The sequence below is a fragment of the Mauremys reevesii genome, unplaced genomic scaffold (assembly GCF_016161935.1).
Source record: "Mauremys reevesii isolate NIE-2019 unplaced genomic scaffold, ASM1616193v1 Contig36, whole genome shotgun sequence".
In the NCBI taxonomy this organism is placed as follows: domain Eukaryota; kingdom Metazoa; phylum Chordata; order Testudines; family Geoemydidae; genus Mauremys; species Mauremys reevesii.
In genome coordinates this window covers 510,442-529,010 of record NW_024100847.1, presented here as the reverse complement: position 1 = coordinate 529,010, position 18,569 = coordinate 510,442, and the positions used below count along the sequence as shown (strand labels likewise).

The 18,569-nt window shown below is 47.6% G+C and overlaps 1 protein-coding gene across 1 annotated transcript in view; it reads right to left on the bottom strand.

The window, feature by feature from the left end:
- Nucleotides 1-12,031, bottom strand: part of LOC120393918 (complement decay-accelerating factor-like) — a gene marked incomplete at its 3' end in the record, with an annotated part of 31,096 nt that extends 19,065 nt beyond the window's left edge. Inside the window, exons 1-8 of the mRNA XM_039518375.1 lie at nt 11,970-12,031; nt 11,447-11,712; nt 8,651-8,839; nt 6,386-6,574; nt 4,280-4,379; nt 2,304-2,386; nt 1,376-1,381; nt 362-550 (exon numbers count right to left, since the gene is read on the bottom strand). Of these exons, the coding sequence (XP_039374309.1) occupies nt 362-550; nt 1,376-1,381; nt 2,304-2,386; nt 4,280-4,379; nt 6,386-6,574; nt 8,651-8,839; nt 11,447-11,712; nt 11,970-12,031 (1,084 nt within the window). The remainder of the gene's footprint in view (nt 1-361; nt 551-1,375; nt 1,382-2,303; nt 2,387-4,279; nt 4,380-6,385; nt 6,575-8,650; nt 8,840-11,446; nt 11,713-11,969) is intronic.
- Between the last annotated feature and the right edge of the window lie 6,538 nt (nt 12,032-18,569).

The window sequence follows — 18,569 nt, the reverse complement described above, 5'->3', positions numbered from 1 at the left end:
GATTATGAGACATTAGTTCCACATAGGGCTTCTTTTTTCTTTTCGAAAAGCCAGAAGTTACATAAAACCCACAGCAGACACAAGTTATTAAAATTGCAAAGCACTCAGCCGTTAGGAAACAACAGAATTAACACTACCCGTGAGATCTTAATTTTCCCTCCTTTTGTGTACATGCAGCGACAGCCACTTTTTAAGGATTATGCTTCCTACAGCAACCAGGTTTACATAAGTTATATCTTTAGATGATTAATGCCTAACTCAATTTCCTCATGTTCATGGGTTTGCCTAGCAATCAAAATATTGTTGTTCTTTTTCTGGTGGGAGAAAGTAGAACAAGAGGAAGATAAAACCAGACAGTCACCTTTGCATTCAGGGGCAGACCCATTCCAGACTCCATTGATGTTATCTTTAGTTGTACAGTGAATGGAGGCCTCTCCAATAAGTGAGAAATTATGGTCACATTTGTAAGTTACCGATGAGTTATAGACAAAGATTTCCACGTTGCTGCCATTGTGCATCCCATTGGTAATATTAGGAGGAGGAGAACAAGGGTATGGCTACACTTGAGAGTTGCAGCGCTGGGAGTTACAGCGCTGGTCGTACAGCCGTGTAGGGAAAGCGCTGGTGTGTGGCCACACTCACAGCTACCAGTGCTGCAGTGTGGCCACATTTGCAGCGCTGTTGGGAGTGATGCATTATGGGCAGCTATCCCAGCGTTCAAGTGGCAGCAACGTGCTTTTCAAAGAGGGGGTGGGGGTGGCGTGGAGTGGGCCCGGGCCCGGGGGGGAGAGAGAGAGAGAGTGGAATTTTGGAGCCGACACTGTATCAGCTCCTTGCCTTGCAAAATCAGAAACTTTTCCTGACCCCTTACTCTTAACTGCAAACAGCCTGCAGACCAGATAAGCAGCTGCTCCAAGAGACTCCCCTTTCTCTCCTCTGCCCCCGCTGTTTCTATCCTCAAGCAAACACTCATCCCCCTGCCTGCTTCATTCACAGGGGTTTATCTCATTTGATTGTTCAGTCAGTTACAGATTGATCACGGCAAACAGGAGCTGTGTTTGTTTTTTAGATAAGCAGCTCCCGGAGCCCCGAGTTCACAACAAAACAAAGGGAGTAATTTAGTTAAAAGCATTCTGGGATATCTCCTAATACCCTAGAGGCCAATAACAGCGCTGGTGTGTGGCCACACTTGACGAGCAGCGCTGTAGAACCAGCGCTGCAATCGTTATACTCCAAGCAGACCCAGGTGTACAGCCAGTGCTGCAGCCAGGGAGTTGCAGCGCTGGATGTGCCCTGCAGGTGTGGACAGTTACTAATTGCAGCTCTGGAAAGCCTCCACCAGCGCTGCAAATCTCAAGTGTAGCCAAGCCCCAAGTAATCGCTGAAGGAAAAGAGAATGGCATCATGATTAATGCTCATTTCAGTTAGAGGTGAACTGTAAAGATTAAGTAAACATTTGTTTACAATTCCTCCCCAAAAGGGGAAAAAATTCAACCATTAGAGAGTGTAATTAGTACTGTGTCTTAACAAAACGTGAGGCATTACCTTCTTTAGATTTACAAGACTTTGTGCTTTCAAACTTTTCTTCACTCCCAATATCCTTTCAGCTAGAAGATTCTGGCTTCATTAAACAAATCCTGGATAACAGCCTCATCAGAACACATCCCTCCCCAATATTATATACAAGGAACTGGGACTAGTTGACTGACATCCTTGAAAGACAATAGTTGCGCTTCTACAATGTTCCAGAAGCAGTGTCCAAAAGGACAAAAAGGTTAAAGCAAATAAATTGGGAAGAAGTTTTAAGACTGGGTTTCACTCTGAAATAGCCTCAGATTTAAAGTGTGGAGTCGAGGGTCGGTTGGTTAGTTATGAGGAGAAGGGAGGAGAATAGTTAACAGGGAGGAATTACACTAAATAAAAGTAAATTGGATGAAAGACTTCAAAAGCAGCAGAGATTATTTGGTGAGGAATGAGAAACTAATCAAACCCCACCATCCTCGTGTTCAGGGTTTAATTGTGTTTAGGTCTTTAGTTGGATTGGAATCTATACACCAGACAGCAAGCTCAAGGAGAATGCTCTGTCGGGATAGAGAGGGCTGTGGGGTTTTCTTTGTTTGTTTGAAGTATGGTTTCTGCAGAAGGCACCAGCAACACCATGGATCCTCCTACACTTTCATCATGTCTCCCACTCCCAAAAATATCTGTATGATCGAATATAAAACACACATGAAAAGGCTGTAACAGTTGCTCTGTAACAGCTCAATCATGAGTTCCTCTGAAAGCCATAAAAATAGCCTGACCTTGACAAGTTGGAAGTTGACTCCATTCAACTTGATCTCCCTTCAGCAAACATTGGATGAAAGTCCGTCCATGTAATCTGAACCTAAAGAAAAAGAAAAGTTTCTTACCTAACTCTCTAATTACCATTGTAATAGTCCAGAACTTTGGAAAAGGGGTTCTTTCTGCCAGTAGGTAAGCATGTAGGGTCATTCCTGCTTTAAGTACCAACATGATCCAGTAATTTTCCAGACTCTTAATCTTCTCAAAATGTTCGCATATCGAAGAGGTTTGGATTTGCAGAATAGGAGGCTGTGTCAGATGTCCCTAGCTCCAGTCTGCAGAACAGTGTTCAGGAGCTATGCTGTTGGCATTCTACACCTTGGATTACTGTCCCAGATAAAAGGGGAGCAAAGTACTAAAAGGGGTGTCTCTTTCGCAAAGATCAGCCTGCTTAGTGCTATCATTCTTCTTCCTATTTTAATTCTTCTCTTCTACCAAAGAGTTGGCAACAGTCCACACCCAAGACCCACTTAGCTAGCTATACCTCTAGCTAATTCTTCCACAGGAAGTACTGCATACCAGCAATGCAGTCACTTAGCCTTCACTACTTCCTTTATCACTACAGGCTAAAGGTTGTGGCCTTATTTATTTGGCAAGGAGGTTTAGAGAAACAGATGAGAGGTGCATCTACTAAAGCTGGTCTCTTCAGGTTCTTTCACCTGTCTGCTCAAACGACAGGGACCAACAAGGATAGACATGAACATCATTTGTGGCCAGGTGGCTACTGCTTTTCTTCTAACTTAAAACATTACACCTGAAGGCCACTTGTGCTCGCAGCCACAACAGAGAGAGAAGACCTCTGCAGAAGGGCTGTCCCACTGCTGCCACTCTTTCAAAACCTGAATGTCTCAATGTCCAAACCTCATCAGCCCATTTAAACCCAAAGCTTTTGTGGTGGATAGAATTCCAAGGTGTGCAACTCTTGAACACTTCTGCATAGGAAAATGTGAAGTATCAAAAAAATAGCTTGGACATTCCTGTGGATGCAACTCAGGCACACTATTGCCTAGAGGAAAAACCACTGGACTGGGACTCAGGAAACTTGGATTCTATTTTCATTTCTGCCTCTGGCTTGTGGGTGATCTTGGGAAGTCACTTCCCCTCTGCGCTTCAGATTCCCCATCTGTAAAATGGGGTAAACAATACTGCCCTCCTTTGTAAAGTGATTTGATACCTGATAACAGCTAGTTGTTATTACATCACCTGAGAAGTAGGCTGATGGCTCAGCTACAGGAAAAGGCAGTCTCTTTGTCTCCCAATCCCTGTGGGGTTGGAAGACATAGAATCATAGGACTGGAAGGAACCTCGAGAGGTTTTCTAGTCCAGTCCCCTGCACTCAGGCAAGACTAAGTATTACCTTGACCCTCTCTGACAGGCATTTGTCTAACCTGCTCTTAAAATCTCTACAACTTCCCCAGGCAATTTATTCCATAGCCAGCCCCTCCCAATCATCCCGATCCCAGCACAGGGAATCTAACCCTTGTTGCCTGCACATACCACCGAAATGGGTGATACAGTGACAAACAAAATGATATATTAATTAAAATGAAGACATCCATGCTCATGCCATTTGCTTCTCCGTTCAGTTACTCTGATGTCCAGAAAGTACCAATGAAACTAGAACCCAATCACATATTCTGGAAGTTTTTTCCAACAGCAGCTTGAACAAATTGAAGTGCACCTCACGATACCATCGCTGCACCTGCTTCCTCCCAACTTTATCTTTCAGCTGGAGGACTGAGGATCATGAGCCACACCTGGCCAAATTCAGCTGGAAGGTTATACTTTTTCAATAGGGCCCTGAAGCAAGGACAGCAGATCTGTAGCACCTGCTCAGGTTAGGTTTTTAAATTAGATCGGAATTTCTATTATTCATTTTCCACTGTTCACCAAACTAAGCTCTGTGAATTAATCAGTACCGGTTCTTAACACTCACCCTTCATCACAAATGATGTTTGCTTTTGCACCAAACAGGTCATTGGTTAGAACAACAGCTCTGCCATGCTCTGGTCCTTTTGGAACACCACACGATTTCCCTAGCACAGAACAAGATCAGTGTTAGCGTGTTATGTTGATACAACAAACTAACAGACTTAGAAGAGACTATGGCCAGGGTGGCCAAACTGTGGCTCGTGAGCCGCATGTGGCTCTTTTACAGTTAAAGTGCAGCTCACGGAGCCTCACTACCAGACTTGGGGTGGAGGCTCTTGGGACCTCTGCCTTGGAGCAGGGTGGTGGGCTAGGGGCTTCTGCCCAGCAGGGAGGCGGGTCTCAGGGCTTGAGCAGGAGCAGGGCTGAAGCCCTGAGCCCAGCAGGTGTCTCCTGCTCCAACTCTTGAACTTCTGAAGGTTGTTGTATTTGGCTCGAGGGGTCAGTAAGTTTGGCCACTCCTGGGCTATCACAATGGCAGACCAGCAGTCCACTTAGTTCACTCTCCTACTTAACTGTGGATATTCTTATTGTCCATCTTACGTGTTTAATTCTATCACTTTGTCAACTTCAATGGCAGACACTCGTCCTACCTGGAGTAGGAGGAGTTATTTGTGATGCTTCCTCTGGTGCCAGGCACTTATTACCAGAAAGAGCACACTATCAGAAATTCACCATGTGGACATGGCAAACAGAAGAGACATGCTGCATTCCAGGAGCCACAGAGAAAACTACAACTAGGATTAATGATTATATTGAAAAAGATTTCTGACATTGATGTGGACAAGATTTTTGCACATAAAAATATAGGGCCTATTATATACATGAAGTATTTTCCTAATCAGGCATGCGAGACCACTTGAGTCTAAGACTGCACAAGAAATTCACATCAGTGTTACGATATAGCCTATGTTTGTCAAACAGAATAGAATACAGACATTCAAGGAGCTGTGGTTAAGGGTGATCACTCAGTTGGCTCCTTCCTCTCACCCTGTATTAATGAAGGCTTTGCATGGAATGCAACAGATACACACTCAATATAAGCAGCAAAGAATCCTGTGGTACCTTATAGACTAACAGACGTTTTGCACGTCGTCGGATGCAAGTAGTGGAAATTTCCAGGGGCAGGTATATATATGCAAGCAAGAAGCAAGCTAGAGATAACGAGGTTAGTTCAATCAGGGAGGATGAGGCCCTGTTCTAGCAGTTGAGATGTGAAAACCAAGGGAGGAGAAACTGGTTCTGTAGTTGGAAAGCCATTCACAGTCTTTGTTTAATCCTGAGCTGATGGTGTCAAATTTGCAGATGAACTGAAGCTCAGCAGTTTCTCTTTGAAGTCTGGTCCTGAAGTTTTTTTGCTGCAGAATGGCCACCTTAAGATCTGCTTGCATCCGATGAAGTGGGTATTCACCCACGAAAGCTCATGCTGCAAAACGTCTGTTAGTCTATAAGGTGCCACAGGATTCTTTGCTGCTTTTACAGATCCAGACTAACATGGCTACCCCTCTGATACTTGACACTCAATATAGGTAGCTTTACCAAAACTTGTGGTATTCTTCACAATGCATGCCATTCTTCATTTAAGTTTTGTTATATATTTTGGTATTTGAACAACTTTGCCATACATATGGTTATTAAATATTGCCTTTATTTTTAATACGGTGATTCAGTTTGGTTGAACTGTATGCTGAATGAGTGGTCTCTGAGGCTAGAGTTTTTAAGCGTGTGAAGTTTAACATTGACAAAAATAATACTATCATTCTCCTTCACATATAGTTTCCAGGGATACTGTGCTCAACATTTTAAAATGGATATTTACCACAGTATGATATTAACTTTACTGCTTTATTTGTGATTTCCTATTGCTGCTGGGAAGCACAACGAACACAATGAAAAGCTTAACTACTTCAAGCGTTGTCTTACATTCAATAGTACTCACTTTGCTTTCTCTCTCCATTTAAAGCTGAATTCAAATTTAAAATCAAAACCTGACAAAAAGGTTTTCAAACTAACACTGACATGCTGGTACTGAAATGTGAACCAGCTCCTTAACACAAAACACAGAGGGCCACTCGCTCAGCGGAGAGAGAAAAGTGACGAAAAAGACACTCACCTCTACAGAACTCAGGGGCTTCTGACCATGTTAAATTCTCAAGACAAGTAATGACACGTTTCAGTTCGGTGCTCTCATATCCTGGGCGACAGACATAACTCACAGTGCTCCCAGGAGGAGAGTAATTCTTCTGCCCATCTTCCTTGCTTAAGGTAGCAGATTTTAACCTTGGTGGGGCATCACAGCCACCTAGCCAAAAAAAAAAAGGGGGGGGGAGGGAAGACACCGGGTCTAAAAGATTTAGCTATAAAGATAGGCACAAAAATTGTACTTTTAGCTTTCTATTTATCACACACACTCTCTCTCGCTATCTCTCTCAAGAAACAGAAACAGAGCTGTCTCACATAAGTGAAGGGTACCAAACAGGTACCCTGCCCCAAAAGTTTATGTTTTAGAGGTAGGGTGATCAGATGTTCCATTTTTAAAGGGACAATCCTGTTTTTTGGGAGTTTTTCTTCTATAGGCGCCTATTACCGTTTTTTCACAGTTGCTATCTGATAACCCTATTTAGAGACTGCAGCAGCTATAACAGTACAGCCACAGAGCTGCATATGAGCATTAGAGCAGGACACTTTACAAAATATGCAGGGGAAGGGAGATTTTTTTTTTAAATTATTTTTAAGGAAGCAAGGCAAGCAACTTGGACAAAGATAACTGGGTGCTGCTCCAAGCAGCGGGTGATATGAACTAAGGAGTAAAAAGGAAAAGGAAGGAGCTAAGAGAGAGAAAGGCATGGGTAGATTAAAGCATGTAGAAAGAGAAAGACAGATTTCCCCCCGTCCTCATCTCCAATTCAAACTGAACATTCTGTTTACAACCACGGCACGGTTATCTTCAACTCTAACCTTGTGACCCTCTCCAGTGTGTGTCCATCCTCTCCACTTTATTGAAGTCTCACACAATTCCCAGGGCCTCTACCCCACCCCATTCTCCTTGACTTCTTAGTGCCTTGGACACAGGGACGGCTCTATGTATTTTGCCACCCCAAGGACGGTGGTCAGGCAGCCTCGGCGGCATGCCTGCAGGAGGTCTGCGGTCCGTGGCCGGCGTCGTGCTGCCGAATTACTGCGGCCGTGGGACCGTCGGACCTCCTGCAGGCATGCCGCTGAAGGCTGCCTGACTCTTCCGCCCTCACGGCGACTGGTGCCTGGAGCCATGAGGGACACAATCGGCTCCGCGCGACTCTCTGCCGCAGGCCTTTGGGTGCTGGTGCCTGGAGCCGCCCCTGCTTGGACAGCATCAACCATTTCTACTTCTTTCAATCCCATCATCTACTGGCTATTGTCACTCCAGCCTCTCACGGTTTTTCTCCTGATTCTTCCATCTCCTACTTTCAGCTATAGTTTGGTGGATTCTCCAACTCCCCCCACTCCCACCCCACCAGTGAGAATCTGCCGGGATTCTCTCCTTGGCCCACCCTCTTTTCCTTGTGCATCCTGTCTTTGGGATCCTATCTGCTCTCAGCTTTGGATGCAATTGTTATATTGACAACTCACAAAACTCCCGTTTGGATTCCCTGCCAGTAGCTTAAACTCCACATGGCAAACACAGAGCTTGTGTTCCCTCACAAATCTTTCCTTCTCCACGACCTCAGTCACCACTGATTGAACAAAATCATCCTCCTCTCAGCCGCTCATGCCTGGCTGGGGATTGGGGCATGGGCTTACCTCGGGCGGCTCTCTGTCAGCGGGCAGCAGGGATGCTAAGGCAGGCTTCCTGCCTGTCCTAGCACCGCGAACCATTCTGAGCCTCGGAAGCTGGTCCAGCTCCTAGGCGGAGGTTCTAAGCAGCTCCGCATGACTCTCTCCCACTGGCACCATGCCCCCAGCTCCCATTGGCCAGGACGCTTATGCAATTTTTTAATATAAGTGGTAATGTGCAGGTAAATCATTTCCGAAACAGCTTTATTTCACTTTTGCCAGATGATGCAGCAAAACGTTCTGAGCATCCCAAGGATGGAGGCATCCCCACTTATTTCTGGGCAGTCAAAACTCAAATATAAAATTACTTCCCATTCCTGTCGCTCTAAACCACACATTCCTGAATGAAGTACAAGTCGTCTCACTGATGGATGTTCACAGATTGCTTTGCAACAAGATTCTTGAATAAGCAGCTTAATTGTATATTGTCACTGATCCAGAAAGGAACTTCAAACTAGTTATTAAAGATAATTTTGAGTAGGCCTATTCAGTGGGGGAAAGTCTGACATTTCCATCAGCGGAGGTGGCCAGAGGAAATTTGTTCCAGAGAAAATAAAATACTTACCACTACAAAACTCTCCAAAGGGTGACCACTCTGAGTTTGAAAGGCAAACGACAGTGTCTGACTTTCCAGGGATTTTAACAAAGCCATCACGGCACCTGTAGGTCACTTGTGTGCTGATAGGGCAGCCCTCTGTGCAACTGGTATCATGGGGGACGGCACGAATGAGCCTTGGCGGGGCCCCACACTGACCTATCCAAAAAACAGAAGAACATACTCTAATTTTAACAAGAGAGAGATTTATTGTAAATAATTTCACACAGCTGTCTTCATTCAAAAGGATCCTGACATGCCTTAGATGTTACAGGGACCTGCCACAGGCAGAGTGAGCCCGTTGTGGGGGTTCCTCAGGTTTTCCAGTAGCCTATGAGAACAGACAGGCTTCCCACAGCCAGGGGTTGAAACTAAAGGCATCTTCACTGCTGTGCTAGGTCAAGTTATCTAAACAGGAATTAGCCTAGTGAGAGCAGCCACTGCTGCAAAGAATGGTGGAGGTGCAGTGAGTGATTGGATTAAGGGCCGGCTCCAGACCCCAGCGCATGCGCGCGCGTGAAGCGGCATTTTGCCGGGAGGGCAGCAGGCGGCTCGGCGGACTTTCCGCAGTCATGCATGTGGGAGATCCACGGGCCGCCAGACCAGTGGACCTCCGCAGGCATGACTGCGGATGCTCCCAGAGCCGCGGACCAGCGCACCCTCCGCAGGCACGTCTGCCAGAGGTCCCGGGGGCAGCGGGACCGGCGACCGACAGCGCGCCCCTGCAGCGTGCCGCCATGCTTGAAGCGGCGGAATTCCTAGAGCCGCCCCTGATTGGATTAGCAGCACAGAGCAGCTGAGTCCACACTGCATGATGAGCTCCAGCCTAAGCAACCTCCAGCTCCCACCCACACTCCAAGTGAGCCAGCTAGGGGGCCAGGTCAAGCTGGAGAGATTCGTCCCTTAAACAAAAGCTTTTGACCACCATGAATCCTGTGCTCAGTGCTAGAATGGATATTTCTCCCCCTTACAATCACCAGTTTTATTTGGGGATTTTCAGGATTGTTTTCAGCATAGATACTGTATAAAACATCTGACTGTTCTGAAAATCATATAAACAGCCAGGCCACTCACAGAAAGACATCAGATGCCACAAGATGGCTAGAGTGACTTTTACAGTGTTAGTATCTGACAAAACAGGCTAAAAGAAAAGAGGCCCAGTCCCAGATTTCCCCCTTCACTCTCCTACAAATATGTCAAAGCTCTGCCTCCTCACACACAAGTCAAAGTACCACTGAACAACATCACTAAGACAAACAAGAAAAAAATGAAACTAATTTGACTCATTTCATTTTCCTTAATATTTCTGAGACTGCACAGTGCAAGATATCCACATGCTTTAGGTGTCCGCCCTTGTACCACACCATCAATTAACTCTTTGAACCATAAACAATCTGGTCCTGCGCACAATCGTGAGAATTATAATACATTTTCAGAGATGGATAATCTTTGGCCCAGTAAACATGCCTGGAGTGCCATTCACAGTAGAAGATCCCCTGACACGTTGCCAGCTCACTAGAATCAAATGCGAACAAGCTCCGGTCTCTCCCAATCCCAAAAGTCCTCCTCTGATCCCACCTATCCCTTCAACTATTGCCCCATCTCCTTCCTCCTTCCCTTCTAACATCATTGAACATGATGTTGCGAAGGCCAAAAGTATAACTGAGTTGAAAAGAGAATAAATTATGTTCATGGAGGGCAGGTCCATCAATGGCTATTAACCATGATGGTCAGGGGCACACACACATGCTCTGGGTGTCCTTTAACCTCGGACTACCAGACTTTGGCACTGGACGACAGGAGATGGATCACTCTATAATCACCGTTCTGTTCATTCCCTGTGAAGTATCTGGCATCGACTACTGGGGTAGATGGACCATTGATCAGACCTACTGTGGCCATTCTTACGTTCACTGCCTTGTGTTTCTGCCTTCTAACAGCATCCTTGATCCTCTCCGGTTGTAGAACTGCTCCTTCCCAAGCAAGTCTCATCTTCCTCCTCCTTGTGTCTGAGCTCACTGATCAAATTCTCTTTCTTAATCCTGTCTGATCTGGGCTTCCATTAGCCTGCACTCCCCTGCCGATCCTGTCCTCTCTTGGGACCATCTCATCAGCTCACAACACTTCAGCTACCAGCTCCGCGCTGATTCCTTACAGCACATCCAGGTGCTGGGGCATTGTCCCTGGAGCCAACAACTTAGTCTCCCCACTTCACAGCGAGACGGTGACAGGGTTAATTACACTAAAACCGGGCTGAGAGGCCGCCTCACCAGTAGAGGACCCAGCACAGCCGGGGTAAAGCCAGGGGCCGGGTGAGCAAAGGGCTCCACGCACCGTTATCTGGGCTCCCAGCCAGACCCGGCCCCACCCAGCCACGCTGCAGACGGTGAGTTGGTCCCAGACCCGGGACGGGCTCTGGGTAGCTCCGGGCTTGTCTCTCCCGGGCAGAAGCGGGGCCAAGACAAGGCACCGCCCGGCGGGTCTGGGGCAGCGGAAACACCCGCCCCGACGGGCCGTGGGGCCGAGCCCGCTGCCCGCCCGCTCACCCCTGTCCCCCGGCCCGGGCTGCCCCGCGGCCGCTCGCTCCCCAGGGCCCGACTGGCCGGGTCGAGCCCCTGCGCCAGGAGCCGGTGGGGCGGTGCCGCTCGGGCGGGGCTCGCTGCCCCCGCTCCGCACCCAGCGCAGCCAGTGCGGGGCAGCAGGTCCCCGCCCGCCGGCCCCGCGCAGCCCGGGGCAGCGCCCGCTGCTGGGGCCGCCGCGACTCACCGCGAGCCCCGGGCAGGGGCAGCAGCAGCAGCGCCAGGAGCCCCGGGCGCCGGGCCGGCAGCGCGGAGCCGAGACCATGGCGGGGCCGCTGCGGAGCCTCTGGGCGCGACCGCTCGCTCCGGCTCTGCCCGCACCGTCGGGGCAGGAGCTCGGGGACAGCGAGGAAGGGGGCGGGGAGAGGCCAGGAGAGGATGGGGCGGGGCCTGATAACTGGGGCGGGGCTTGTGTCACTGCTTTGCCTCCGGGCGCTGTCCAGGGAGCAAGTGCTGGGGTGTGGGGAGGGGAGAAGAGGCTCATCTGCAAGGCCATTCCCCAGTTTCCCCCTCTTGATGATCTACTTCTGCCATGATGCCTACAGGGAACTAGCTAGTTGATAATGGCAAGTTCAAGGAATTATTGGCATTACATGGCATCCAGGGCCCCCCTTTGGCCAGGTTAAATTTAAACTATTAGTGAAATATCCATGAGGAAGCATCAGAAAGAAGAGCTGAAATGCAGGATTTGGTGGAGGGAGACAGGTTACATACGACTCGTAAAGTAGATCTGAGAGTCATCAGGATAAAGATGGTAGCCAACACCAACCATGTCAACAGATGAGATCATTTAGCAAAGAGGCACAGAGAGAAAAGAGAAATGGGCCAAAGTCAGAGTGCTGTGGGAATCCAGCGGAAAGCAGAAGTGAGAGGACTCCCTCCCTCCCCCCCATGGAAAAAAAATAGTAAAGGCACAAAGAGAAAGGTAGGAAAACCATGAGTGAACACCAAAGGAGGATACTGTTTTCAGAAGAGCATGTCTTAGAGTAGGCCTGCACAACTCGTAAAGTGGTGAGGGCCACATTCCTCTAAAGAAAACAGCTGAGGGCCGAAACCTCCCGGCCCCACAGAAACACCCCACTCCAGGGCCACCCAGCCCTGCAGAAACAAACCCTCCTTCCCCAACGCCGCCCCACCAAAACAGCTGTGGGCCAAAAAGGAAGGTTGGGGGTGGGGAGGTGATACTTTATTTTAAATCAACCAGGGGCTCCCAGCTAAAGAGTGCATCCGAAGAAGTGGGTATTCACCCACGAAAGCTCATGCTGCAACACGTCTGTTAGTCTATAAGGTGCCACAGGATTCTTTGCTGCTTTTACAGCTAAAGAGGTGGCTGGGAGCACTCAGGGTCAAATTAAAGGGCCCGGGGCTCCGGCGGCTGGGGGAACCCGGCAGGGTCGGCTCTAAGTTTTTTCCTGCCCCAAGCAAAAAAAATTTGGCTGCCCCCCTTCCCAACCCTGGGCTCCCCCCGTACCCTCCTGCTGTCCCAGTCCTGGGTTTTCCCCCACCCACCCTGCTGCCCCAGCGCTGGGCTTCACCCCACCAGGGCCCCCCCACCTCCTGCCGCCTCCGCCCTGGGTCACTGGTAACTCGCTCCCAGGGCGGGTCATTCAGCAGGAATTTTGGATGTGCACAAAACACAGACAGGATTGGTTCCCATATGGTTACAGGGCTGCAGTAAAGTGGAACAATTTTCAGCTTGTGTGATTGGAGGATATCTGGATGCATATTATAAGACTGTCCTCCATAAATGAGGAAAAGTTGAGGTGCCTTTATTATTCTTTTGTTCCACTCTTTCTTTCTATGGGGAATTTGCCAATGCAATATCACTGTCTTCCTTTCAAACAAACAAAAAGGCAATGGCTGTTGAAAATAGCAATTCCAGTCCTAATAACCACTGGGAAGCATTTCTTGCTCAATTTTATCCTACTTTTTCTACAGCAAGTTACAGTGGATCAGTATATTTGATTTGGGAGAAATGAAGTAAAAGCTGCCCAAACTGAGCTTGAGCACTCCTGAATTTTGAGGTGTTCAAATCTGGAAGGCAGGTGCTAGGGCGGGGAAGGGGCTGTGGGCTCCACGGAGGAGCATGGCAGCAACTGTCTGGAGCTGCACGGAGCCAGGCACGCTGGTCTGAGTGGCACGGTAAGGGGGCTGGGGGTTGGACAAGGGGTAGGAGGTTCCGGGGGCAGTCAAGGGACAGGGAGCAGGGGGTTGGATGGGGCAGAGGTTCGGAGGGCAGTCAGGGGACAGGCAGCAATTGGATAGGCATGGGAGTCCCAGAGGTTTATCAGGGGACAGGTAGGGGTGGGGTCCTGGGGAAAGTTGGGGGTCTCAGGAGGGGGCAGTTGGGGACAATGAGAAGGGAGGCTTAGATACTGGCTGGGGTCCCAACGGGCAGTTAGGGGCCGGGGTCTCGGGAGGGGCAATCGGGGACAAGGAGCAGCAGCATTTAGATAGGGGTGGGATCCTGGGGGCAGTTAGGGGCAGGGGTCCCGGGAGAGGGGTATCAGGGGACAAGGACCAGCGGTGCTTAGATAGGGGTGGGAGTCCTGGGGGCAGTTGGAGCAGGGGTCCGGGAGGGGGCAATCAGCGGCGCGGGCTGGGATTCAAAGGGCTCTGGGCTGCCGGCAGCCGCGGGAGCCCTGAGCCCTTTAAATCCCAGCCGCGGCTGGGAATCTCTGCTGGCAGCCCAGAGCCCTCTGATTCCCGGCCTCGGCTGGGATTTAAAGGGCTCTGGGCTCCCATGGCTGCTGGCAGCCCAGAGCCCTTTGACTCCCGGCCGCGGCTGAGATTTAAAGGGCTCTGGGCCCTGCCCTGCAGGCAGCCCAGAGCCCTTTGATTCCCTGCCACAGCCAGGATTCAAAGGGCTCTGCAGTGCCCGCAGAGCACCGTGCGTGGGGGATTTAGAATCCCTCTTTGGGCCGCACAGTGAGGCTGGCCGTATGTTGTGCAGGCCTGTCTTAGAGTGTCAAAAGCAAATGAGATATGGAGGAAGACAGATTAGAGGCCCTAAAATTTGGCCACAAAGACGCTGTTGAAAACAAAACAGTGCTTGAAATCTTAGCAGTCTGCAGTTTGCACATGGCATATCTACTCTGTACCATGGTCAAACGGCTGTGCTTTAAGCTTCATGAATGAAAACTTCGCATGTAAAGAGAAAAGGTGGGGCTTTTTTTTTTAACCTGGATCATTATTAGCAATTGGTTTTACATCTGATCCTATGACAAGAGATTACACATAAGTACACTAAAAACAAAGATGCCACGGAATTAATCAAAATAACCAAAGAGCACCACCTTTCTCTAGTCCCTCTTCTCCTGAGCTACAATCAGAGAAGAAAGGCTCCAATCCAGCGTCACATGTAACCTACCTAAAATAAGCAAGCTATATTACATACCTATACTTTTAGAGGAGTAAGCACAGGCCCTGCAGCTTCCTAATATTATTGGACTGGAGACTAACATGCAGTTTGCATTGTCGTTGCAGGGGGTGATACAGTCCCAGCCTGGGAGGTGAGATTGTGGGTGTGCACAGGTCTTTTGTGCACACCCAGCAAGGCTCAGCCCACGGGAGCTCTGAATAGATCTAAAACCAACCGCATTTTCTAATAACGTATATTCCTCTACACCTTCTGATCCTGTGGGTTCCCAAAACACCAACCTAAAGCTCCTGCAGGCTATTAGGTCAAGCTCATCAGCCCTAGTACAGAATATGAGATGGTGGCCATATACTCAACACTATTGGGAAGTGTGGGGTTTTTGCCTCATACTGGGAAGGATTATAGCATTTGATTCCTCCTTGGCTCTGCTCGGTTAGGACACACCCACCTCCCCTTTGCATCTCTGTGGTCTAAAGCAGCCTTCCTATGTTTCTCTTTAGCTCCTTCCTTTTCAATTTCCTTTCAAATTGCCAAGTGAACACACAGATCTACTGAGCTCCACCTAGACAAATACGTAACTGGCAGCTGTATGTTTCGATAGCAGCACTGGGTCTGTTCCGATGAAAGAGTCTATGACAACATGTTTTAGCCTGCTTGGAAACTCCTTTGCCCAGCCCAGATGTTCTCCCAGAGATAAGCTGAGTAAAACAGATCAGGCCAGGCAGATGTTAAGGGGACAAAAATGAAAGCAAGTGCAACAAAAACAGAACCCCGTTTTGAACTACATGCCTGATCTCCAGTCTACCATGCCTAGGAGCATGATCAGATGCCAAGTAGTATAATGAGCTGATGAACAAAAGCTTTGGAGTCCCTGAATTCTGCTAGACCTCACCCTCCTTGCTTAGGGTCAGAAACAGATGGTGATCTCATCTTGAGTGTAACAAACATTGGGGTTATTCCATGATTTCACTGTGGTTATCACCGGCTTTATGCCAGAGTTAACGTAATCAGAATCTGTCTCTTGGCATATAATGAGTAAAGCTGGACGTGTTAGTTTTAGCAGGGGATGCAGGGCACAGTCCTGTAAGATGCTGGACACCTTACTGGAGCTGCTTAGTGTCCTCCACTCCCAGTGGAGGGCACTGAGCGCCCTGCAGGACTGTGCCCTCAGTGACTGTGGCCAGTCCCTGACTGCCCAAAGACATATCACTCCCACCTGCTAGGTTATCTCCAGTGATTAACAACTCTGTATTTTCAGGGGGGGGTGTGTGTGAGTAACAGAAACGAAGATCCTGAGAATGCCACAGACAACAGCATCGATCCTTGTGTAAAGTGTTGTCCACGTTAATGCAGATCATGTAAACCAAGGCCTGTGGTGCTCTCCACTCCAGTGCAGATGGTGCAAAGTAAGTGTGACCTGCCCTGGCTTTGACAACAGCACAGTGACAACAAGGAAAGTTTTGCAGCAAATCAGATGTGCCGGCAAGACCCTGCCCAGAGTTTGAACTCTGTTGTGAGACTCTTGATCGCTAGGGTGTCATCAACTGTGACGTAAGGGAATTAGGCACTGGGCAAAGGGCATAAAAACATAAGAACGGCCGTACTGGGTCAGACCAAAGGTCCATCTAGCCCAGTATCCTGTCTACCGACAGTGGCCAATGCCAGGTGCCCCAGAGGGAGTGAACCTAACAAATAATGATCAAGTGATCTCTCTCCTGCCATCCATCTCCACCCTCTGACGAACAGAGGCTAGGGACACCATTCCTTACCCATCCTGTCTAATAGCCATTAATGGACTAAACCTCCATGAATTTATCCAGTTCTCTTTTAAACGCTGTTATAGTCCTAGCCTTCACAACCTCCTTAGGAAAGGAGTTCCACAAGTTGACTGTGCGCTGTGTGAAGAAGAACTTCCTTTTATTTGTTTTAAACCTGCTGCCTATTAATTTCATTTGGTGACCCCTAGTTCTTGTATTATGGGAATAAGTAAATAACTTTTCCTTATCTACTTTCTCCACATCACTCATAATTTCATATACCTCTATCATAACCCCCCTAGTCTCCTCTTTTCCAAGCTGAAAAGTCCTAGCCTCTTTAATGTCTCCTCATATGGGACCCTCTCCAAACCTCTAATCATTTTAGTTGCCCTTCTCTGAACCTTTTCTAGTGCCAGTATATCTTTTTTGAGACGAGACGATCACATTTGTATGCAGTATTCTAGATGTGGGCATACCATCGATTTATATAAGGGCACTAATATAATCTCCATCTTATTCTCTATCCCCTTTTTAATGATTCCTAACATCCTGTTTGCTTTTTTGACCGCCTCTGCATGCTGCGTGGACATCTTCAGAGAACTGTCCACGATGACTCCAAGATCTTTTTCCTGATTTGTTGTAGCTAAATTAGCCCCCATCATATTGTATATATAGTTGGGGTTATTTTTTCCAATGTGCATTACTTTACATTTATCCACATTAAATTTCATTTGCCATTTTGTTGCCCAATCACTTAGTTTTGAGAGATCTTTTTGAAGTTCTTCACAATCCACTTTGGTCTTAACTATCTTGAGCAGTTTAGTATCATCTGCAAACTTTGCCACCTCACTTCTTACCCCTTTCTCCAGATCATTTATGAATAAGTTGAATAGGATTGGTCCTAGGACTGACCCTTGGGGAACACCACTAGTTACCCCTCTCCATTCTGAGAATTTACCATTAATTCCTACCCTTTGTTCCCTGTCTTTTAACCAGTTCTCAGTCCATGAAAGGACCTTCCCTTTTATCCCATGACAACTTAATTTACATAAGAGCCTTTGGTGAGGGACCTTGTCAAAGGCTTTCTGGAAATCTAAATACACTATGTCCACTGGATCCCCTTGTCCACATGTTTGTTGACCCCTTCAAAGAACTCTAATAGATTAGTGAGACACGATTTCCCTTTAGAAAAACCATGTTGACTTTTGCCCAACAATTTATGCTCTTCTATGTGTCTGACAAATTTATTCTTTACTATTGTTTTGATTAATTTGCCCGGTATCTATGTTAGACTTTCCGGTCTGTAATTGCCGGGATCACCTCTAGAGCCCTTTTTAAATATTGGCATTACATTAGCTATCTTCCAGTCGTTGGGTACAGAAGCCAATTTAAAGGACAGGTTACAAACCCTAGTTAATAGTCCCGCAATTTCACATTTGAGTTCTTTCAGAACTCTGGGGTGAATGCCACCTGGTCCCGGTGACTTGTTAATGTTAAGTTTATCAATTAATTCCAAAACCTCCTCTAGTGACACTTCGATCTGTGACAGTTCCTCAGATTTGTCACCTACAAAAACCGGCTCAGATTTGGGAATCTCCCTAACATCCTCAGCCGTGAAGACTGAAGCAAAGAATTCATTTAGTTTCTCTGCAATGACTTTATCATCTTTAAGCGCTCCTTTTCTACTTCTGTCATCGAGGGGCCCCACTGGTTGTTTAGCAGGCTTCCTGCTTCTGACGTACTTAACAAAATGTTTTTTATTACCTTTTGAGTTTTTTGGCTAGCCGTTCTTTAAACTTCTCTTTGGCTTTTCTTATTATATTTTTACACTTAATTGGGCAGTGTTTATGCTCCTTTCTATTTACCTCGCTAGGATTTGACTTCCACTTTTTAAACGAAGTCTTTTTAGCTCTCACTGCTTCTTTTACATGGGTGTTAAGCCACGGTGGTACTTCTTTAGTTCTTTTACTGTGTTTCTTAATTTGGGGTATACATTGAAGTTGGGCCTCTATTATGGTGTTTTTAAAAAGCGCGCATGCAGCTTCCAGGGATTTCACTTTAGTCACTGTATCTTTTAATTTCTGTTTAACTAACCCCCTCATTTTTGCATAGTTCCCCTTTTTTAAATTAAATGCCACAGTGTTGGGCTGTTGAGATGTTCTTCCCACCACAGG